The sequence below is a fragment of the Megalops cyprinoides genome, chromosome 9 (assembly GCF_013368585.1).
Source record: "Megalops cyprinoides isolate fMegCyp1 chromosome 9, fMegCyp1.pri, whole genome shotgun sequence".
Lineage (NCBI taxonomy): Eukaryota > Metazoa > Chordata > Actinopteri > Elopiformes > Megalopidae > Megalops > Megalops cyprinoides.
This window is the reverse complement of record NC_050591.1, coordinates 15,596,291-15,619,360: the sequence shown is the minus strand read 5'-3', so window position 1 is coordinate 15,619,360 and position 23,070 is coordinate 15,596,291. Positions and strand designations below refer to the sequence as shown.

The window sequence follows — 23,070 nt, the reverse complement described above, 5'->3', positions numbered from 1 at the left end:
TAGTATTTTTATTGTCGTTGTCATGGATATTTGCATATATTCATGCCGATAGTGTTCAGTGTTTGAAAGGCATACAGAGACCATCTAGCAGTGTGATGCTTTGGAGGCCAGTGGTAGGCATAATAATTCTTTGCCCTTTGGACTTTGTGTGCAGGTGTGTTTGACTCTTTGCCCACGCACATTATTGTTTGTTGTAGTTGTGTGCAAGATTTGCATTTACGTTAGCAGTTCGACTGTCGCTGTATGTTGAGGTATGTCTGCCTGCCAGTTTCTCTCCCCAGTGTTTGGCAGTTGTCGGAGAGATTTAATGAAACCTTTCCTGAGTGTAATCTGTGGAGGCTTCTCTTTGTCTCTGCTACGGATGAGTCCAACTAGAGTACTGCTATTGGCCACTTAAGCCCCCCATTAAGCCCTCTGGTCCAGAGGAGTGTTCTCCTTATTTATTCAGCAAATGGGGAAACCACTGTTCTTATACGTCATCCCCAGACTAGACAACAGCTGGCACAAACAAGAGGGTGTATAGCTGCGCAGCATGTAAACTCTGCAGCCAGGAGCCTTCGGTGCACAGTTGTGGTAGTTATGTGTTGCATTAATTTGTTTCCTACCGTCAAGGCCACAAGCAATCTGTCCTCTTTTGAGTAAACCCCTGCTGTCTTACAATCCTTTGAGGTCATAAGGAACAAAGACAACAGTGGGGCTAACCATGAAGAGAGGGTAAACGCTTTAAATCAGGATTTCGGGGTAAATGTCTGTCTGCCAAGAGGGGGTCAGTGCAGCTGGAGTGGATACAGTTTCAAGTGCAATTCTGGCTACAGTGTAATATGAAAGAGTAAATCTCTACAACTACCACTAGATGGAGGTATTGCACCACAAGTACTACGTACAAACAATGATTTGGAGACTGAGACACTATTTTTAGTTTAGTATACATCTCTTTTCTTAGCTTTTTAATTGTTTGACTATAATGCAATGGTTAGCTTGTGACCATAATCATCAAGTGGTTATAAATAGGGTAGAGCTTGAATAAATAATTATGGAAGCATGTTCCCTTTAGAAGTAAGCCTGAAGTCCTGTGTGCATTTGGAAACTGCAGATATCCTGTGAGACTAATCTTTGTCTTGCTCAGCAGTTTCATTGCAGTGAAGATCTGGTGGCTAACAAATGCTGTACTAATGTAAACATTGTACTGGAGGTCCTATCTGGAAAAAAAAACAGGCTATTGACTGATTATCTTGTTAAATAAATCCAAATCACTTCTGCAGCGACTACTGCAATACAGCAAAAAGAATTAAATATTTCAAATCGTGTTCTGAAAGAAGAAAACTCTGGTTTGTCTCGTAATATTCAGCTTGTCCTTCATTTTAAATCAAAGCATCTGGAATTGTGGCAACAATACTGATAAATATCGTGAAATTTATACAAACACTGTCATTGTGTCTTTCTCATTAGAATAACAATTCTGCAGTTACGAAAAGGACAGAAAGCAATCAGCTCTACATTTAAAACAGACAAAAGAAAAAAGTCACCACTTGACATATTGAGAGTACTTAAGTTTAATTTGAAATGTATATATACATATAGATTGGGATGAACTGGAAGGAGACTTGATAATGGAGACTGGATAATGAGAACAATAACACTGACACACAGACAGCATCCATCAACACACACTCTGGGAGACATGAAGGGAACCCATAATGGGAGTTACAATTCTTATTTTAGCCATTATTATTTGAGGGTGTTATAAAAAACCAATGTACATAACTCATATGCAAACTTAAAAAATGTCTTACGGCAACCTAAAAAAAAAAACATCCTTCTTTTTAAGTTGTAACAGGATGCGAGATTAGACATAATGTCAGTGAGTCCACAGTAACTGAATGTATTTTTTCTCTCTTAAACACACCCGGAAAGAGGCGCGTTTCAGGTTCTAGGTCATACACTCTGGCCTGTATTTGGATCTCTTCTACATGGTACTGTTGTGGTTTGAGCACAAAAGCATGTCCCCAAACATACAATGAGCACAACTGACCGGTCCCTGGCTTCACACTAGAAAAGGGGTGCTGTGCGTTTATATCCAGGCTTTTAGCCTGAACATTGCCTCATGACTGGTGCAGATGGTTTACCAAAGCACTCATCACAATGTCATACATGTGAGTGCACTTTATAGGTTAGAAGCCAAGGAGTTATTCCTTCTTCTAGTCTTTCACCCAAGAACAAGCTCTAGTTTGACTTTTAAAATTATAGCTATAATTAGTCTCATTTTTACACAGGCTGAGTGGGGGCAGGCTGAGGAAGTAGGACTGGGATCCTGCAGAGTTAGTTCTGTGCAAATCAAATGAAATTGAGTCTGGAGGGGCCTATGCTTATTTCAGAGGCCAGCTAGATCATGTCTTAATCAAAGACCAGTAAAATGGATCCAGGTGGCAACTAATGATCCCTGGTCATCTTCCATGCCTCTCCCTGGTCCCTTCTGTGGCTGACACCTCTCACATTTCTCATTACAGCACACTCAGTTCCAGCACAACACACACACATCCTCAACCAACCCCTCCTTACTGTCTAAATTCAAATACTGTCAACCTGTTGTCTGTTGGTTTGCAAAGCACTGCTAGAGAGACTGAGGGTTGTGATGTAACAAAACATCTTTAATGCTGTACTTCACCCTATTCACCAGAAAAAATCAAAGGTGTGTCTGCATGCATTTGGAGAGCATGATGAAAACCTTCCAGTGCGGATGAAAAAAGTGCTGTCCGTATCCTACAATTCAACATAATCTTACCTAATGGCTCAGTCAGACTATTTCTAACGCATTTATTCCATCGAGGCTCCAGTTTCGATATATATATGCCATCATTGTTATCCATGAGTCACTTCACAATTAAATACTCCTCCACATACAGTGCGAGGAGCTCAAGTTTGAGGAAGACACTAAACTTGGGTGGTGGGGGGAAAAAAGGGTTGTGAGGGGCAGCACTTTTTCCATTTATGCTCATCTTACTCCTCCATATTCCAGTGTAGGTCTCATGTTCTCAGATTCTTCAGTGGCTGCTTGTTTAGAGAGTAAAGGCCCGCATAACGGATGGAGCCATCATGTGCTGCCAATCACTATGAATAAAATCAATCAAACATTTTCCATAGCAAAAAACACCAGAAGTTGTTCAAGTGAGGGAGCTGCTGACACCACCATCATGGCTTCATCCATTTTAGGGTTCATGAAGCCTCACCCATGAAATACCCAGAATACAAAGATATCAGTCTATAAATGACTGATGTCATAATTAATGCAATCAAACTACCATGGAAAGACATCATTCTGGATAATGCAGATAACTTAACATACCAACTCACAGAGAATTATCCGCAGCGCATTTGATTATTAAATAGGGCCACATGTCCTGTGTCTCCTCATAGACGGAGACTCCGGTGAGGGTGAGGGTGAGTCTGCTTTATAGGCTAGAACTGAGTGCACTGTCCATACAATAGCAAATACAAATATAAGTTCACAATACAAACTGAACTTCACAATACTGTTATAAGAAAAAAAGGAGAACATCTTTGAACTAGTTTGTGTTTAGTGGTGGTTGCTGTTGGCTTGTCTTTTCCTTAAAATGAGGACATTTTTGGGGGGAGGTCTGACAAGCAGCAGCTGAGACATGGAAAAGGTCAACTTAAAATCATTTTTAAATCCTCCTACATTTGGAATGCAATAGAATGGACATGGTGTGAACTTACACCCCTAAGGGCACCACTTCCTTAACATTGGCCAAGCCAGGTAGGCATTTTTGTTCGTTCAACAAACGTAAGACTTGTGATTCTGACCAAACTGTGCTTTCCATTTGACACAACAAAGCCACTCAGAATCCAATTTGTGGCTTTGTTAAATACATTATTACGATGATTTACGCCAATTTTATCATTGTCAGCTGACGTCTTTCATATAGGGATGGAATCTTTTGCCAACACTTGTGCTGCATTTGGTCCAGGCTCACTGCCATGTACGCAATTATGGGGATTAACTATGTCAATCTTACACTAAGGGTGATAATCAAAGTTCTGATCCCTGCAACAGTCAGCACTATGGACTACATGTCACCGTATGCAAACACAGTAGTGTGACCAAATGCTTGTAGGCTCACATTTGAAAAGTGTTTTTGGCTGCTCATCAGCAGTAGTAGTATTGGTAAGGGAAGGGAACGATCCAGTCCACGTGTGCTGCTATTTTACATCATAGTAAAGTGACTGGCCACGCCTACTTCTGGCTGAAGCTTTTATGACAGCGAGGGTAGAGTATCCTGTAAAAGGGGTGGGGTCATTCAAATACTTTCAACGGGGTGGAGCCTGCTCCATGGTGTGGCCAATGAGAGGAGGGGCTTCCTGGGGAGGGGGGAGGGGTTAGTTTGAAATCAAGAGGGTGGGGTTTGATGATGGGGCCGGGCTCTCCAGGCCGAGCGACTACTCCAGTGACTGCAGCATGAGGAGCTGTTTGAGCACCTTGGTCTGGCTCGTCTCCCGGATCTCTCCTGCCAGGAACATCTCGTCCACCACTGTGTACACCTGAGAAAGGCGGACAGGAAGGTCACCTCCAGATGACCACAATTCATTACACAGCTAATATCTTAGAGTATTACTGGTAGCTTTTTAGTACAGAATACACTGTTAACTAATGTGATAACCACATCCTTTGAGGAGAAATATATTCTGTGACACAGTGATAATATTTAATCTACAACAGTACCTGCCGATTACCATGGTAACTACAATACACAAAACGAGTAAAAATGACCACAGATCAAACCACCTGGAAATCTACAAGGCAAACCTTATTTTAAAGAGACATTATCGCGTTGTTGCACAGCCAGATGCCCAGGACCATTCAAGCACATTATTTCCAATGACTCTCCCATTGGCTTTCTACAGCAGCGATTCAGTTTAATGAATGATTCAGTTTAAGTGCTCGCTCAGGGGAACAATGGCAGATTCCAGCCATTCAAACCGCTTCAAATTTCCCTGCCACTGTGGTCAGCTGTGCCCAAACACTTCCTCCGCATAGCTCCCAGTTGGTGAAATGCACATTATATTCCAATGAGTCAGAAAGCATCCTGCATGTCCAAAAAACATTTGGAGAAAAAATGATAACATGTGGGTTGGACTGATGAATTTTGCAAGCAGCTAACTACCAGGGATTGATTCAGATAATTACCTTAGATTATCTGATGTTTGACAATGTGACGGTTCCTCCATTTTTACATTTCTTCTCAAGAGGAGAAGTTCACAAGAATCCATCTGTTTTTGCGCGTAGGCAGCGTTTCATTAAGGTTGACCGGGTGGGTGGATTCAAAAATATCTCCAGTAATTAAAGTAGGAGCAGAAGAAGGTAATTATCGGTAGTGACTCGCTTAATTGCTTACTGTTTTCTTTTAAAGATAAACCCACCACACCAAATTGATGGGGATGAGCATAAATTAATTGACTGATTGTTGTAATTATGCTGTGTACACCAGTTACCATGGCAACGCTCTACTGCAACCTTAAAACAAAAATAGCTCTTTTTTTTTTCCCCTCTCGATTTATTACATTCCTGTCTACAAGTCACTGCTGCGCGATCGCTGGTCATTTTTTTTCCACACCACTAGGGGGCAAGACTTTCTAGCGAGACATTCTTGCACCTACCTTGTAGAAGTTGAACACCAGGTCTAACTCACACACATTGTGGAAATACTCATTCAAAACCTAAGAGAAATGGGGGGGAAAAAACAAACGAGGCTTATGTTTTGGATTGACCACACCCCGCAGAGTTTGTATAGGTGGCTTGCAAATTCACTTCCGTGACCATTCCCGGAATCAGGTATGAGTAACTTCAAATTCTCCTCAGACAATAGATACTTGCAGAAATAAGATACATTTGCAATAAAGTAGGGAACACAGAGGCTGCCAACTTATCAGGATGACAGGTGATTTAAGACTGGATCTAGATAGATGCACACCAGTGCTTCCTTTTGGCCTGGAGGTCCAAGATGCCCAACTTTAAGTACAGTGACGGTACAGACTGAATTAGTGACTGATCACTAATTCTGCATTGGTTTCTGCTACTTTTGTGCAGCAAAAGAATCTGCTGCTTTTGGTATTAGTTTTGCAAATCCTGAATCGGTGTTTGGGGCACTCCGTCTACCCCGGGAATTTGGTGAGGGGTGGTGGTGGGTGGTGGGGGGTGGGGGGGGGGTAGAGGCAGTCCCAGCATTCCAAGCTACAGCGCTCTTGAACTCCTGAACGTTTGTGGTCAGGCCGCCGCTGTCTTCCTTCACGGCCGCATTCCTGCTGCCCCTCAGGCAGGGAACACAATGTGAGCCGGGCAGGACAGCGGGACCCTGCTACGCGCCACTTCCCGTCTCCCTGAACTGGGCCCAAAACGCACGTCTCCTCTCTTATCAGGGGTATTTGTCCTGGATTCAATTAAAATTGTATTTTTTTAACATACGAAGGCAATTTAAAGTGCGGATTCCTGATGTATTAGTGTGCATGCCAACGCAAACTTTGTGAGCACCACTATCATTATTCTAAAACTGATGACGTGCTCGGTGAGCATGCTGGAAGTGATGAAGCATATCTGTGCTCTCTACAGTTCATCTTAAATCATGGGAATTGGAGGACTAAGCAATGGGGATGAAAACAAGCAGTCTTTCATTTTAAGTCATTATTCAAGGGAAGGGATGATATTAAAAATTTGCAAATGCATAAGAGGAATAATGCTTTTTTCCCCCACTCATCAAAATTTCTGTTTGGTCACTGCACATTTGGTAGGCTGTTTAAGGCAATTAATAAAGCAATTAAGATTCTTTCTATCAAACAAAATTGGTGTAATATACAAACTAATTTAAATGTACCCATAAAACGGTTATGGCTTTTCCAAGAATTGCTATTCAAATTGTAATGTGTGTCACAAAATTGCTGTGCAAACCAAAAATGTTATTTCCATCCCTGAGATACCACATTATGATGAAGACGGCTTGGTTTCCTTTAAAGTAGCCTTCTGTTACCATTTACATACACTTCATAAATGAGGTGTCATGGCTTCACAATTTATTATTTATTATTATTATTATTAATTACAGTTGACATAACCATCCATGTATGTAATTCATATATTATGGTCTTACACCTGCATCATTTATGTGTCACAGTTTTGGTTGTCAATACTAGCTCGATAATGTCAGCATCAGGTAAAATCATAAAAAAATTAAGTTCCTGTCTTCATCATTAAGTGCCAGATTCCAAAAGATTTTTAGGGGACACTTTTGATTTACTAGCAAACCTGCAAAATTTCTGGCTGAAGTAATGGCTCTAATCAATTCAAGGTTGACCGTAGGTTTGTTGGTGTCTGCTAGGAGTATTGGTCTTCTTTCCTATCACATTTATTATATTGCAAAATGATATGTGTAATGAAAAGGTGAAACCACAGACGCTGGTTATTATAAGATGATGCTGGGCTCTTGTGTGCCTTCCATCCCCTGTACTTCAGGGAACAGGAGGTTTTGGTGCTGTCTGCATTGCTATGCTAGCTATGAATGTTCTATTTTAGATCACGACCTGTCAAGAATGTTCATAACGAGCCAGCAATCCAGAACACTTAAAGCTTCAACAATGGGGTGACACAGACTTTACAGTGTGAAGCACACTGAGCTATCTGGCCAATACATGGAATATGTGAGTGAGACTGTAAAGACTGTCAAAATGCCTGTGCCTGTACATTGCGTATGTGTATGTACATCTATATGTGCACCCTGCATTGCCTGGAAAAAATAACTACCTTTCAGAGGTACTGAATTTAGTGATTAAAACCTTTAAAGTCTTCATCTTGTCATCTCGCCATTATTACCAAAGCTGCTTTTTCTTTTTGCTTTTTTCTTCTTTAGGTATATATGCTCTATGTGTTGCATGTCTGTGCATGCATATTTTTGTGTTGGGGAAAGAGGGGCTCATACCTCCACAAAGTTGTGAATGCCCTCTAGGTAGGCCAGGTTGTTGTCAGTGACATCCACACAGATGCAGAAGTACAGACCAGCATAACGCCTGTAGATGATCTTAAAATTTCTGAACTGTATTAAAAACAAGAGAGACAGAGACAGAGTAAGAGAGAGACAGAAAGTCAACAATGCCTCCTCACTGCCTCTATACCTAACAAGGAAGACCGTGCCTTTTCTGCCTGTATAAAAATCTGAATGAGATCTGTGATCATAAGAACAGATTGTTTTTTTAAATTCACCACAGTTACTTCAACTTTAGCTGAACTTCAGTGAATTCATAAGAGAAGACTGCTTGAATGTTTGCAGAGTGCTTTGAGTGTCAGAGCTGGTAAAGATCACAAGCTCCTGGCCAGAAAGTTGTGGCTTCAGATACAGAATATTAAGCAGTCTGCCAATTATTTACAGTGACAGTGGATGCACCTTAAAAGTAAACATATGCCTTTTGAAAACTTATACGTTTCCTAAATATGCATTCTGCATGCATATTATCTGCATTGTTACAACTATCCACCTGTCCATTTTGTTTTAAGTTGTTTTAATACAATTTTTGATAATTTGCACGTGTGTATTAAAGAAAGAAGTGATCTACATGCAGCACACACACCCAAACATCTATCGCATTGTTAATAGCCACAGTGATAATGTAAACAGTGTGGTAACCAGAGATTAAACAATTACCGGAAATCACAGTGTCAAATCAAATAATGCTGGATCAAATATTTCCTTTCTAGGCTTCTCAACGGCAGTGTTTGATTCGGGGAAACTGTGCTAACATGCATATTTTAATTGGGAAAGTAATTAGGAAAGTAATACCCAACAGCTGTAATGAAAACTACAGAAACTGTTATAATCAGCTGTGCAGTGTAAAGGCTGTTCCTTATTTGTCCCACTCATTTTCTTCCTGAATTTGCTTCAATGTGACCACTGAGTACTAATCTGAAAACCTGACCACTTGCTGTGAAAGATAAGGACATTCACCCTGATTGCCCTCACATACAGGTTGAGGTGGTGTAAGACATTTATTTACCAGATTTGATATACAGATCAACACACTGGCTACAGAATGTCACGGGGAACACCTCTCAGTATTTGTCAGTGACTGAATACAACTTGAGAATTGAACAGAAAAAGAAATGAAAGTAAATGAACAGAAGAGAAAATGCATGAGGTAACGGATCCACGGATGATTACAGGTGGCAGTAGTGCATCATGGTTATCTTAATGTAATCTCGACAAAGCAACGGTTCCGGAGCACCGGCACCAACGCTGGTGCACCATTACGAGAGTGAGAGACTGGGTCACCGTGCCGTACCTCCACGAAGTTGGTGTGCTTGGCGTCGCGGACGGTCACCACGGCGTGCACCTCCTCGATCAGCTTCTGCTTCTCGTCATCGTCGAACTGCATGTACCATTTGGCCAGCCGCGTTTTCCCTGCGCGATTCTGGATGAGGATGAATCGGATCTAGGGGAGAACAAGAGAAGAACAACCCGCGTACCACACGTGACGCTACCTGGGACAGCATTCTGATAAGCCCCATGTGTCAAACCTCCACTGCTTTCCAGGTGGCACTCTCCAACAACGAGACATTATTCCTCCAAGCAGTAACAATAATGGCACACTGTGGGTAGCAACATTATAAATCAGCAACTAAATGTAACTATGAAAGAAATAAGAACCATAGAAACAATCCTTCTCTTTTCAACAGGAAGCTTTTCAAGTTCCAAACTGAACTCAGGGTAAAACTTCTATTAAAATTTAGCAAGGTTAGGTATTACTACCTAGTAATACTGGACTGGTCAGACCATCTGGGGTTCTTTGTTTTCACAAGGACAAAACAGACAGCAAACCCAATGCCCTGACACTGTGTACATGGGAAAAAGGAAACAGGCCTGCTTTCCCTTTTCCGCTCAAAGCCCTGACAGTCTCATGACTGGCTGGGTTCGGCCAGTCCACCCATCAAAGAAGAAAAAGAAGGCCCGCTCCGTCTGCGAGGTAGAGCACAGCTATGCCACAGATGGTGACAGCACCGTTTCTTCACTGACCCTAACCACTTTTGTCTCAAATTCAAACGAAAGGCATACGGTCGCACCCCTACCGACCATAATGAATTACAGAACTGTAACAAGCAACCTGGCCAACAAACTAGGGTTGTTGCTGTTTTACGAGCTAATTAAACAGCAACGAAGAGAGAGCTTTGTGACTCCCTTCCAGAAACTTACCCCACATTTCTCTATCGGTATTTCTCCAGAACTAGACTATCTGGATAACAAACGGCTATCTGGCTAGCTAACGGTACCATCCCATGATTAGCAAGATAGCTAATTACCCTCTAATCAATGCATTATTATTCTCCATAACGTACAGACACATTATAATATGACACATAATAAGCGAATATTATTTCCAAGTATTTAATATTTAAAATATAGCTATATGTCTGGGCCTTTCCTTCATTCATTTAGCAACCGAGCTATCTGGCTAACGTTAGCTATTTACGACAAACTTCCAAGTAGAAAACAGCTGGGCTTAAAATGAACACGAACATACACTTACCATGGTATTGTTGTAGCGATGGATATATTATCGGGGGAATTTACCAACTGGCGGTAGACTGGAGATAAATTAACATAAATTTTGGAATTTATATGCCTGTTTTGACAAGACCTTCCCAGATCCACCGCTATCTCCTCCAGGCAGGATATCCAGGAAAGGTCTTTGGGGGTTATGGGTAATGTAGTTCATAAAGCAACTGATACTCTTTCAGCAACAGAGGGAGTCAGGCTTTTGACTACATGTACCTGCATGCGCAGTATTTTCTTTATCGTAGTTCTGGGTAATGAAGTTACTCCTGTGACAGCGATCAGGCGGGAGGTCATGACGAAATCACGTGCATGCATGGCTGAAGTTAATTTGAGACTATAGCTACACTATAATTATATGTTTTAACTACACAAATGGTAATATTGTAATAATAATGATAGCAATAACAATTATTATAGGATATACTAATACAAGCGTCGTTTGTGTAAAAATAACAATAGAGAGAGGAAGATGGTGCTTTAACCCTGCTTGCAGTAAAATGCGAAAGTGTCTCATGGTGCTCAGAAGAAGCAGTGCTAGGAGTGATGACTTCACACAAAATTCTGAGTTTCAGTTATCGTCTCTACGTTTTCTTTCTGGGTCAGTGAAGGAGAATTAACTGTGTGGAATAAGTAAAATTTCATTTAATACATTACAAAAGCTGCTGCATCTGTGTGTCATAAGTATGACAAAAGACTAACTGCCACTGTATTTACCATTTAACTTTATTGGTATCCTTCAGACCAGGCTCAGCGCCAGGAGAAAATACAGAAGGGTGCAAATGCAGAGGGGTGCAAATCCATGGGGGTGCCAAAAAGTCATAAATACTATGTAGACATTGGATATTGATATAAGGAGGCAACTGGGGGTGCACTGAGGTCCGTTTGAGGGTGCAATACACCCCTATGCACCCCCAAAGTACCGGGCCTGTTTCAGACCTTACACCAAACTAAAACCAGGGCAGAATTAACTTGCTGCCAGCTGCAGTTTATATCATAAAAACAGTATTCTACCAGCATGCTGGCATATAGCGACGGACTCAAGTAAAAATACTACTCTTGCAAACCTAAATAAAGAAATAAACAGCTAAACAAATATAATGGAAGGTCAGCATTTTGTTACATCACTGGCTGTTTCCGCAAGAGAGGAAAAAATGTAATGGAGACAGGCTGCGGGTTTGTTTACTGGTCTAGTGGGAAGCAAACTCACTACAGAACATTATCCAGACAGCCTGGATAGCTCCTCTGCACTTTGGGGGAGGCTGGGGGGTGGGGAGGAGGGCTCGCTGATTGTCGGAGATTGCAAAACTACGAGTGGGAAGAATGTGTTGGCCCCTTGGGACCCTGGGAAATGTCGACTGCAGCCTTGTGGCAGGATGAGAAGGGGAAAACTGAACCGAGAGGACAGCCCTCTTGTAATTTGGTCAATTTACCTCATTGTGCTTCTCTGTTTTGGCATCTCCACAAAAAATGGACCAATCTACCAGGTCAGGCTCAGCAGAGGCATTGCACCCCCTGTGTAAGGAATACAAGTGAACGTGGAAAGCTGAAAATATGGGGAGCATGAAACCACTGCGCTCATCTGTGTCCCATGTTGAAGGTGCACAAGAGCTGTAGTTTTTGTCTCTGGGACACCACACCCACTGTTCTCTTCACAACTGATTGACAAGATACAACAGCAAACACAATATGTGGGTAATATAAAATGAACACTTTTATTGGCACAGCATAAATGTCCAAACAATAAAACATTTAAGGGATTCATTTTAAGATAAGATCTTGAATACCTTACAAAGAGGTACATGCTTGTCTGATTTAACACATGCAAACAAATTTCATCAAGTTACGTTAAATTAGTTGTTTTTTCAGAAGCAAAATAAATTGTGAGTGTCAATATAGGTTGCCAACATACAGAGGTGATTGCACTGTGATCATTGATGCCCATTGTATTAAATCTTTTCATGAACCAGTACAACCTTGGCTGTGACTCATTTTGGGTCCTAGCCCCTAGTGTAAGAAGTAGTATATGCCGCAGATATGCAGGGCCTAGTTTCAGGTACTGTATGTTGCCACTGCTACCCTGCGTACAGTGCAATAAAATGCAGAGAAATGTAAAACAGGCACAGATTAAACTGAAACTTTGACCTACTCTCTAATCTGGCACTGCATGATCCAGGTCAAATGCTTACCCTGCTGCTGCAGCCTTGAGAAACTGGAAATTGATGTGAAAGTACTCTCCTGCTCCATGTCAGTGGACAGCAGTGTGGAGTATTTGTTAATACTGTGGGATACTGAACTCTGGACCCAAGGGCTGTGAGTTAAAATTCTTGGTAAAGCACCATTGTTGTACTTTAGAGCATTATAGTAAATTTCCTCTGGTTCCCCAGTTGTGTAAATGGGCTGTTAAAATAATTAAAAACACACACACAAACACACACACACACACACATAATTGTTCATCAACCTGCACAAATACATTTGTGTAGAAAACCATTTTATTTCAGATAATGTTTCTGGCAGGTAAAAAAGTAGAATCAGCACTTACCAGCCTGCACTCAGTCCTTTGTGTTGTGATGAATGCTGGTGCAGTCTGGATTACAACTTCCTGTCAGGGAAATAGGGTTAGGCACATTTTGCTGTATTTTGATGGCCAAGAGAAAAAAGCAATCATTGCATTGCAACTCCCCAAGTCACCAGACATCTGTTAAAACTGTTACACAACAGTCATTAAGCCAGCTTTCTGGGTACATCACTGGAGGATTCATTGTATTCCAAATTTGTAAATACCATTCTGAATAACAAGCTGGGTGTTTTGAGGCAATTTTTTGTAGTATTTTTCATTTTTGAAATCCCTTCATCAGCTCATGGCATGTTGCACATTTTGTAATGCAGACATACAGGCCATTGTGTGTGTGTGTGTGTGTATCTATATTATATTATTATATGTATCTATCTATATGCAATGTAAATATGTCACCATGTTCCATTTCAACTGAATCGTTTTGTTCAGTTGAAGACATATATTGAACGCTCAGGCGCCCATCCATTTCACTGCAATAGCATGAGTAAAGGGAATAAAACTAAAGAAGATACGGATTATTGATTTTCTGAGCATCTATGCCATTATATTTTCCCAGGTCATTTTCCCTCTGCCGGATTAGAAATATGATCGCTTAATAGTGAGAAGATATGGGCTTGTCTCCTACATGAATCCTTTGTGCATTTAAGTGTGTGACAGTTGAAAGTGAGTCCTAAGACCAAGGCTGGTGCATAAAATGTGTGATTATAAAGAGAAGTTAGACAGAGGTCATTTGTCAGTGTGTCCACTGCTGTGGCTATAGCGGAGTTAAACGTTAACAGTACATTCGTGACGTTAGTAGACGTATTGCATATAATTAACTGATGCACAATTACGAGCTGACAGGAATCTAGACGCCTCAAGTTTTGATGTTTACGTTAGAAGTTGTAAAAAAAAAAGTTAACGCGGACACATGTCACAAACCACATTTCTGCATGTAAACTGTAAACATTTCAATATTTTAAAATATATTTTCTTAGCAACACAAAGGCCCGTTAAGTGATCACTCTAGAAATTCCCTAATCAAAAGCAAACAATTAATTGTAATCATGATAATAACTGCAATGATTTGGAAGGAATATCAATGCATCAAAGATATAATGAAAATGTTACTGTTACGTCAGTCGTTCCTGACGTTCAGAATGCATTCATTTTCTAGTGTCATTTGGTTTCGTTAGCATGAGTGTGTATATTGTTTAGAGAGTGTGTGTTGCAGTTGTGTCCATGCGCCACTGGGCGAGTCTCCGCCGTCGTTCTATCGCTTTTTTCTCTCGGAATAGGAGGAGAGAGCAGGGTTTGGGAGAAGAGCCGCCATTATTGGGAAGCTGGAAAAAAAACACACTTGCACACACTCTCACACACATACATGCAGTCTCTCAAGTCAAACGCACGCATTTGAGACTAAATATTGAGGGGCGTTATTGTTCCGCGACGAAATAATGCACCGTAAATTGCAGCAAACGCTATGAATGTGCATGGGCAACTCTGCATATTATGAGTACAACAAAGGAAATAATAATTGGTCAAAAACAACGTGGTGAGCGCAGAGGAAGACAGTGAAACAAGCCTTTTTAACGCCCCCTCCTTTCTTAGAAGAAAAAAAACAATCCAGTGGACGAGGTATAGAGGTCCTGAAGATTTTTTGGGGGGTTGTTGTTTTGTTTTGTTCAAACACCAAGAAGAGGAACAAGAAACAGAAATGGTACTTAAAACTTCACTCTCATTGAAAATGGAGACTTAATTGAAAATAATCTACCTACAACGTGCATACCGAAAAAAGGAAATACAGATATTCGTGTGACTGCTGGAGGTCTATTATTTCTTTTTCATCTCTTTATTAATTTATTTATCGAGCCGGTTGGGGCTGCTGCCTGCGCGAGCCCGAGAGAACAGGAGAGAAAGGACAGAACGAGGAGAGAGAGGGAGGAATGCTGTGGTATGTATCGGTCTTTTTCGCTCTCTGTTTAATCAATGGAACTGAATAAGACAACGAGATTCTGACAAATGGAGAGTGATTAAAACTAGGTTAGTCTCTGGTTTTGCTTACTATAAATCACATGTCAGGGGCTGGAGTGATATGTTTGGAATGGACGGGGGTAGCTAATAAAAAGTGAATCTCGTACAGACAGGAAAAAATGTGCAGCGGACAGGGTCTGCAATTTCATTCTGTGGACTAGAGGCCTGGCGAGGTTTAGGGTTGTATTTTTCCTTGTTTAAAGCAAAATAAACAAATACATATCTAAAAATAAGCAAATAAAATAACAAAAGAGATTCGTCAAATTAGGGTGATCAAAATTGTTTAGTTCTGTGTAATTAATGATAGCTGCTTAGCCGTAGTACCTGCATGGACCTCACTATGACATAGGTATTTAGATTTTGATCAGTGCTCAGTATTGTTTCGCTCTGTGCCTTGTGCTAGCCATATACCAGATAATTAAAAGCAGAATGGAAAAAAAACATATCTTGTCATCATTTATATTCAGTAAGTGAGAACTATTGATATTACAATTGGTCTGTTCCCTTAATTGCCCCCATTTTGGCCTGTAAGTCGACGCATGGTGTGCGCAATGTTGCATTATAGATATTTTACCTAACGGTGTATTGTCTGCAGTAAATTCGTTTCGATAAATACAGTGAGATATTGCGTACTGTTTGACCTAAAGAGCAGTGTGTTAGTTTTTTTTTTCCTGTTCAGTTAAAACTGGAAAGATTGAGCAGGCCCCACTACTGCATGCTGTATTGTTGTTGGAGCACAATTATAATTATTTTGCATTATAAAGCGGTTTGAGTACACATGCATTTTATACTGATTACTTAGTTCCCTCTCCCCTCTTTGCTACAAAGATGAGTTTCACAACTCAGAATGTTACTTGTCATGACTATTAGGCAGCAGTTCCAGAGTGTCTTAATTGACGCCTAATCATACAAATTAAAAGCGGGGAATAAACGTTAAATCGATATAAAACAGCAATTCCTGAAGCAGTTGTATTAGTTGATGACACTTCGATTTATATACACACACACCCAGATCGCTACAGCGGTCTCCTCACACGTCGAGAGTAGGGGAAATAGTTTTTCCTCCTCTCTCTCTCTCTCTGTCATGGAATAAACAGCAGGCCGGGGATTAAGGGCAGGGTGCAGTGCATGTTTCTGAGCAGTCGAAATGTTTCATTTTGCTTTCTCACTCAAGGCACGGTGACATAAATTGGGCCCATAGCAACACATCACGAAGTCGAAATCGAATGGGGATTTGCAGGTCGTGTTCACCCAGAATTATAAAAAATAGATTAGGAACGTTGTCTGTTTAAACACAACCATTATCTTCCCCAGTAGTAAGCGGTTGTGTAGACTTTATCGCTTTACATACCTCGTGTTTTACCCAGATCAAGTTTTCCACCGTTGCAAGCTGAGAGGCATCGTGGAAATAAAGACAGTCATGTTTAGCATGTGTAATCTCGAACCGTTGTCGTTTCAGTATACGGTTCTTTTTTGAGCCTTCGCTGTAGGCTATTCGCTACATTGTAAACCGCAGCTAGGTAGCATTGTGTTTTGTCGTCATCTGTGGCTGAATCCCACCTTCAGACAAATAAGATGTTGCTGCTTTGTCACACCGTAAAATTTTTGACGGTATTATGACTCGCCATGCATTGAAGAACGGCAACCGCGTGAGAGGTTGCTCGTTGCATTGTGACCACTCCTTAGGTGAACGGAAGTGAATATCGCTGAGATTCGAAGACGCTGACCATGGTAATTTAAAGGGTTTTTTGCGCAATCGTGTATAATAATTAATAAGAGGAGCGGCTTAATTTTAGCACTACTTCTCATGTTGACCTACTGCCATGTTTGACGAGTTCCTCGTTTCTCCACTCTGTTAATGATTGTCATGGTTTGTTTTTTTTTTTCGCTTATGTTGATTGCGGCCAGTGTTTGTTGACAGATGCTTGAAGGCCTTGTTCGACAGTACAGCTCATTTGTACTTACCTTGCAACAGACACGAACTTGTTGCTAATATTCAGTCTTACTGTAATTGATTTTGCTCTCGTTTGACTGCTAATGTCTCCCGGTGCCCCCACGCATGTACTGTTATTAAGTTCGGATATTATGATTGGACCGAAGTAATCAACTTTAGCGTTTGGAGGTGAGGAGCTGCATATTTTGGTTATATCTATAACAGGTGAACTCATGTTTTGAAGCTACTTGTCATGTCATAATTCGATACATTGCCAGTATGAACCTCATGATTGCAAAGTTTACTGACAAACATGAATTTTTTTTAATTACCAGCGTTCATCACAACTTCATTGACATCTATTGGGATTGTCAGTGACACAGTTAGAGGATAGCCTTTCGTTCTAGGGCCAGTTATGTCCAAGTCAGTTTGACAGCGTTATGGCTACTTTGCTGCGAGTGTTGTGAGCACATTTAAGTGTTGTAACCAGTTGTAGTTGTACAGCTGAGGTTGCGCTGTCAAAAGTTTATCAATTCAGGGACAAAAAGATAAGATGAGGGAGGTGGAGTGAAGTGCCCTTCAATTGAACTTATAGTATGTGTTTTTTTTTTTTGTAATATCAAACACAATGTGGAATTAAAGTGTGTTAGAGGACATGTTGTTCAGAGGGAAATGAAAGGCCTTAACCATTCTACAGATTGGCACATCAGTATCGGGTTTTCAGGATTAGTTCCTGATGCCAATTTTGTCAAGAGAAGTCTGAATTCAGATTGTCAAGCTGGTACCTGTAATTTATCAGCATTGAGTTTCCTTTAGAAAAGGAAATAAACACAACATCTGGCATTAAGTCAGGTAAAGAGGAATACCAGGGAATGTAACAGAACTGGTTACTGTTCTGTATGGAGAACAGCTATAAAGGATGTAATACTTAACATTACTAATTCTTTACATATCTGCATATAATTTATCCTATAACAGTCAGTAGGCCTATGCAACATGTTTGCCAGGGGTTGATAATGTTGTTATGTAGAAGGGAAGGGTTTTGGTGATGATATGAGCTAGGATCATCATCTGACCCAGGCTTCCTAAAGAATTAAGACAATGCACACCCACGAGTATCAGTGAGTTCTTTATTTTTATCAATACATGGCCAGTCTTGTTGAAGTAAGTTAACATCCACAAGAAAGTTTCCTGTCAGGTGTTCCCTGAAATGTCATCAAAAGCCAAACAAGACTTTAGTAAGTGAAGTTAGTAATGGAAAACAAGGTCACTGTTTCCAGCAAGGGGTATCCAAGCAAAGAAATAGCAGTTTCTTCTACTGAAGTGGAAGGGAAGCATGGATCTTGTTCTAATAACTGCAAGATCCTGCAGAATGGACCCTAAGAATACAGTCCATAACAGAACAGGGGTTAGGTAGGAGGAGCCCCCAAGACTGGGTGCAAGTCTGAGTGGTGCATTTTGCTCTAGGAAAGGCACACTTCTGTGGCAGCCATGACCCCTGGCCATTGCGCTGTCTCTGAGTATCAGAAAGCTTCTGGTCAGAGGATTGTGGGAAGTGTGGTCCCGGTCCCAAGCCTGCTGTGTCGATGCGCTCCTCTTGTCGTGACATTCATTGCGGCTCCATTATTACAATGGCAGCCTCCCCCTGCTTCGTCAAAAGCCTTGCAGATGGTAGCATTTCAGCTGACTGCCCCACATCCCTGCCAATCCCCAGCGTGTTGCTGAGACAGATGACGTATGTGGAAAGGTAGATAGGGTTTGTCTCATCTCTGTGTGGCTCCCTGTTGTGAGAACGGAGGACGGCACAGCCGAGGACTCATCAGGTCATCTGCATGGTCATTATAAAGGGGGTGTGTTATTATTCTGCTGTTGGTTCAGGAGGCCGTTACTTGATTACTTGGATCAGCTATTTAAATGCTTGTTGATTTAAAAGAAACGAAGGGAACACCAGTTTTATTCTCTGTCATCAGTATTGAGGAAGAAGAGCCTCAGACTACTGAGTAAAATATCAGCTAATTCATTGATATGATGAATCTTTCTGACTGAGAGTGTAAGCGAATGCCATCTCTTTGCGGTGAGTCATTATTTACACAGAAAGAACTAGAGTTTCAAACAGTGCTGGGGGGTGGGGGGGGGGGGTTTGCTGTCGGGGAAGCAGGGTTTGATTATTCAGATGTTTAATCTGGGGTACTGTAGAAAATTCAAATATCAGATGGATGGAATTTAATGTCCGTAAAATTTTTGTTTTTGTGGAAGGCCATAAGTTGAATTTTCCCATTTGTAGAAAGGTGACTCTAGACAATCAGATGTCTTTTGACTTTGAGAGGTAGATGTTGAAGGAGTGAGTGAATCAATGTAACATAAATGTTGTGCCTGACATTTCCTGTCAAGGCTTTATATTTATAGGAGTATGTTTTTGAATAAAGACTAAATGTGGAACATACAACCACACAAGCCTGCAATTCTAAAATAATGGACAGATGGACAGATCCATGTCTATATGGAAGAAATAATTTGTCTGTAGGTGTAACCTATTTGAACTCTGTGAACCTCAGCCCTGATGTAACTGGGTCCACTGCTTCCCATCTCCACAGGGGTAGCCCTTCCTCCCCCAGGCTGTGTTCACTGACCTTTGTGCGGACTGCAGAGCAAGTCAAACCTGCCCCCTCCACCTGAGAGACCCAATGCAAAGACCCTGCGGCATTGGAATCGGTACGGTGCATTCAGATTGGACAGCTTGGCGGTGTCCTCACGGTCATGCAGTGTCCCAGTCATTGGTAAGGAATCCTGCAGGCGGGTAAATCACTCTTCAGTAACATGCAGACTTCTGTGATTTTATTCAGTCATTTTGCCTGAGGTGGCACAGGCAAGGCCCTGTATCAGTGTGACAGAACTCAGAGGTGCAGGTCTGCTGCAAAGAGTTGGGACAAGAGTTTGATCTGGGGACCTGGGTCTTTAGCTCAGTCAGCTAATTAGGTCAAGAGCTGTGTAGTTGCGACAGCCCAGGTTTGTTTGCTGCTTGGATGATACTGGTTACTTTGGTGCCTATAGACATGGACAGTGCAGCCTGAGGTCTGGCTGTTGGCGGAGAACTTAGAGGGGAGTAATGTTGTGGAGCTTTGAAGAACATATGAATCTGCTACAGAAAGTGTTGTCTTTCAGAAGGGCTCAGGACAGGAGTCTCGCTAGTTCCTTGTGCCGTGGACTTTGGTGTACGCTAACTGAGACTCTCGTCAGGGGTTACACCATTTTGTTGCAAGGGTCACGATTTATTCTTGGCTCTTTCCATCCTGCTTACTGCTGCACCACATTGTGTCCTGTTATGTTTGTACAGCATGAAGGCAATGCTGCGATGTGTTCTGCCTCAAAGACAGTTGCGCAACAGCAGTACAGCAGAAATGTCTATAAAGACATAAGGAGTGTGCATTCACTGGCCTTGACGTTGTGTCAGATCTTGAAGTAAGATCAACTTGCAAGCTTTCGGCCCACCTGAGCCATACACATTGCTTTAAAAGTGCAAAGCATTGTATTAATCACTGGGAACCTAACAGGATGGAGATGTGTGGAGCCAGGGCTGTTTGAGTTGCTGACGTCTTGTGTGTTTGGCTGTTTCATGGCACTAAACCAGGACCAATTTCATGAATGTTCAAGATTCTAACATCTCTATTTTGGTCAAGCAAGATGGTGACTTGTGTCACCTAAGAGATAAGAATGTTTTTTTTCTTTTCACTCATATAATTCAAAATAAATAAAGTAGTATTATAACCATAAAAAGAAACCCCTTATCAAAATCGCAAGATTTAACAGCTTGGTATTCAGTGTAGTTTTTTCTTTAATTTCCTGTGGAAAAAAGTATAAAAGTTTGATTTAAACTGGAACCCTGTGTTTAATAAAGCAAGGAACCAATTATAGCAGCTTTAGAATTTGGTGGCCAGATTACAGAGCTCTGCCCTGAATGGCTGCCTTGTTTGAAACAGGATTACAAGAGGAAAACTGCATTCTCTAATGACTGGATTTGAATTTCCACCAGGAAGCATGCAGCAGTTGATCTGGTGATGCCGAGTGTTTGTCTTCAGCAAGGATTGTTGGTGCCATTCGATGGCTTGCTATGAGGGCGAATGGAGGCTGTATGGCTCACCAACACCATGGTGACTCTCAACCACCTGGTAGCCACCAGGGCATGGGTTTGTGGACATTGGGCCTGCAGAAACCTAATACCCGGCCTGAAGGATTTGAGCCGTAGCGAGGCATTTCGAAACGGACCCATGGATAAATCGATGAGAGACCAGTTACGACTGCCCATCAATGGCTGTAACTGAAACCACAGAGCGCCCCCCCATCCACCCGCACATGCTCACAGTCAAATGAATAAGTACTGTATGTGCTGTCAGCTGAGGTCATGTGACCTCAGGCAACCTTTGGGGTGGGAAGGGCTGTGTGTTTTTGAATGAGTTGATCCTGGATTTGATATTTCCTGGGGGGTTTAAACATAGAAATTGGGCACACTGTTGTGCCAACAGTAGATGTCTTTATCAGTAGATGTCTGCATCTTACAGTAGCCTTTGTTCTTTACTGTGATGGCAAGGCTTAAATGTATGGAATGTGGCACTATGTGATGAAATAGTGGACCAATGCGCGAAGACCACCGAGATTCCGAACATCCAGTAGATCCAGGGCCAGTAGTATGTGGTTTACTTGGTGTAGTGATGCTGTAGACATGATTGCACCAGAGAGGGAGTGAGAGATGCTGGCCTGCTTCAAGCCTGCATCTGTCACAGAGTAGTGATGGCCCATTGTGTTTCACAGCACCAATGTTGTAGCAATGTAATGGGTCACTTATCAATGGCTTATGTCAGTCACCATTTGCAGCGCAGCCACTGACCTGCCCACTATGTGCGTGCGCATGAACATGAGTGTGTGTGTGTGTGTGTGTGTGTGTGTGTGACTCAGCATTTTACTGTGGAGGCTCACTGTCTGAAAGAGAGAGAGACAGATGAAGGGAGATGCGGAGGAAGAGAGGGGAGAGGTGCGGCAGAGGGGCCCATGGGAAGAGTTATGAGTGGAGGTAACATTTATGAATTCCACCCACATGAATTTCGCAGCCTCCCCCGGAGCTTGTGTTTGTCTTCTTAGAGAGTGTGTGTGTGTGTGTGTTCGCACTCACTCATATACGCGCATGTGTGTTTGTCATGGTTCTGGGAGGGAGAAATGATTAATGATCTCTGCCTTTTCTCACCCACCTCCCTCAAGATATCTTCATTATGATAGGTTATTATGGCACGTCAGTCATATCTCAGAGATTTTACTTGCCGTCACTTTTTAGGTTGCCGTGGTTGCGGCCGGGTTTATGTAAGAAGAGCAGAAACCTGGTGCACCCTGCTGAGATCAGGAGATGGTTGGGGGGCAGAGGGGGGAGGATTACCCTGCAGAGAATATGGGAGTGTCTCTCTCTCTCTCTCTCTCACTCTCTCTCTCTCTCTCTCTCTCTCTCACTCTCTCTCCCTCTCTCCCTCTCTCCCTCTCTCCCTCTCTCCCTCTCTCCCTCTCTCTCTTTCTCTCTCTCTGATCCCGAGGGAGCACATCTTTATCAACATTCATATACCTAGCAACAGAGAGCGGCTTCCTCTGGTGCTAGATTATTCCGTATCCCAATAAAGCCGGCTTTACCAGTGAGGTTGGGGACTGTACAGCTTTGGACAGTGACCTGAATGATTTCTTTGTGTATCTGTGACCAGGCATGTACAGAAGCATCCGCTATGAGAGGATAAGGGACAGACATTTTACCACTGTAAGAGAATGTACAAGACACATTGGGTGCGCAGTGGAAGGCAGTGTTAGTACCTATTATGACCTAATCCCATGTGTGTTCTTATCATTAGAATACTGTTACATATATTCTATATTATAATTACATACTCTGCTCCTGTCTTTCTTCCATC

At 41.9% G+C, this 23,070-nt stretch overlaps 2 protein-coding genes and 1 long non-coding RNA gene across 4 annotated transcripts in view; 1 reads left to right on the top strand and 2 right to left on the bottom strand.

The window, feature by feature from the left end:
* Window positions 1–3,058: 3,058 nt before the first annotated feature.
* On the bottom strand, window positions 3,059–10,757 carry ap2s1 (adaptor related protein complex 2 subunit sigma 1). Its single transcript, XM_036536739.1, has 5 exons — window positions 10,579–10,757; window positions 9,337–9,486; window positions 7,983–8,096; window positions 5,674–5,733; window positions 3,059–4,557 (listed from the first exon to the last, which is right to left on the bottom strand). Exons 1-5 carry the CDS (start codon window positions 10,579–10,581, stop codon window positions 4,456–4,458), a joined length of 429 nt encoding a protein of 142 aa, XP_036392632.1. The 5' UTR covers window positions 10,582–10,757; the 3' UTR covers window positions 3,059–4,455.
* A 2,138-nt stretch (window positions 10,758–12,895) lies between these two features.
* Window positions 12,896–16,613, bottom strand: LOC118783492. The gene is made up of 3 exons (XR_005005194.1): window positions 16,550–16,613; window positions 13,150–13,209; window positions 12,896–13,004 (listed from the first exon to the last, which is right to left on the bottom strand). It is a non-coding gene; the product is annotated as an uncharacterized LOC118783492 (long non-coding RNA).
* Window positions 15,145–23,070, top strand: part of arhgap35a (Rho GTPase activating protein 35a) — a 61,278-nt gene continuing 53,352 nt past the window's right edge. Inside the window, exon 1 of one of the 2 annotated variants that reach the window (XM_036537387.1) lies at window positions 15,145–15,207. The gene's annotated coding sequence lies outside the window, so the exon portion shown is untranslated. Of the gene's footprint in view, window positions 15,208–17,140; window positions 17,321–23,070 lie in introns of those variants that run through there. The other variant, XM_036537386.1, reaches the window with a different exon arrangement.

Bases quoted from the DNA above. Each gene is read 5' to 3' on its own strand.
- ap2s1 (XM_036536739.1), bottom strand. The intron at 5,734-7,982 runs GTATGAGCCCCT...CATTTCTCTTAG, and splicing joins GCATTCACAACTTTGTGGAG to GTTTTGAATGAGTATTTCCA. The intron at 4,558-5,673 runs GTAGGTGCAAGA...CGCCTTTCTCAG, and splicing joins TGGTGTTCAACTTCTACAAG to GTGTACACAGTGGTGGACGA.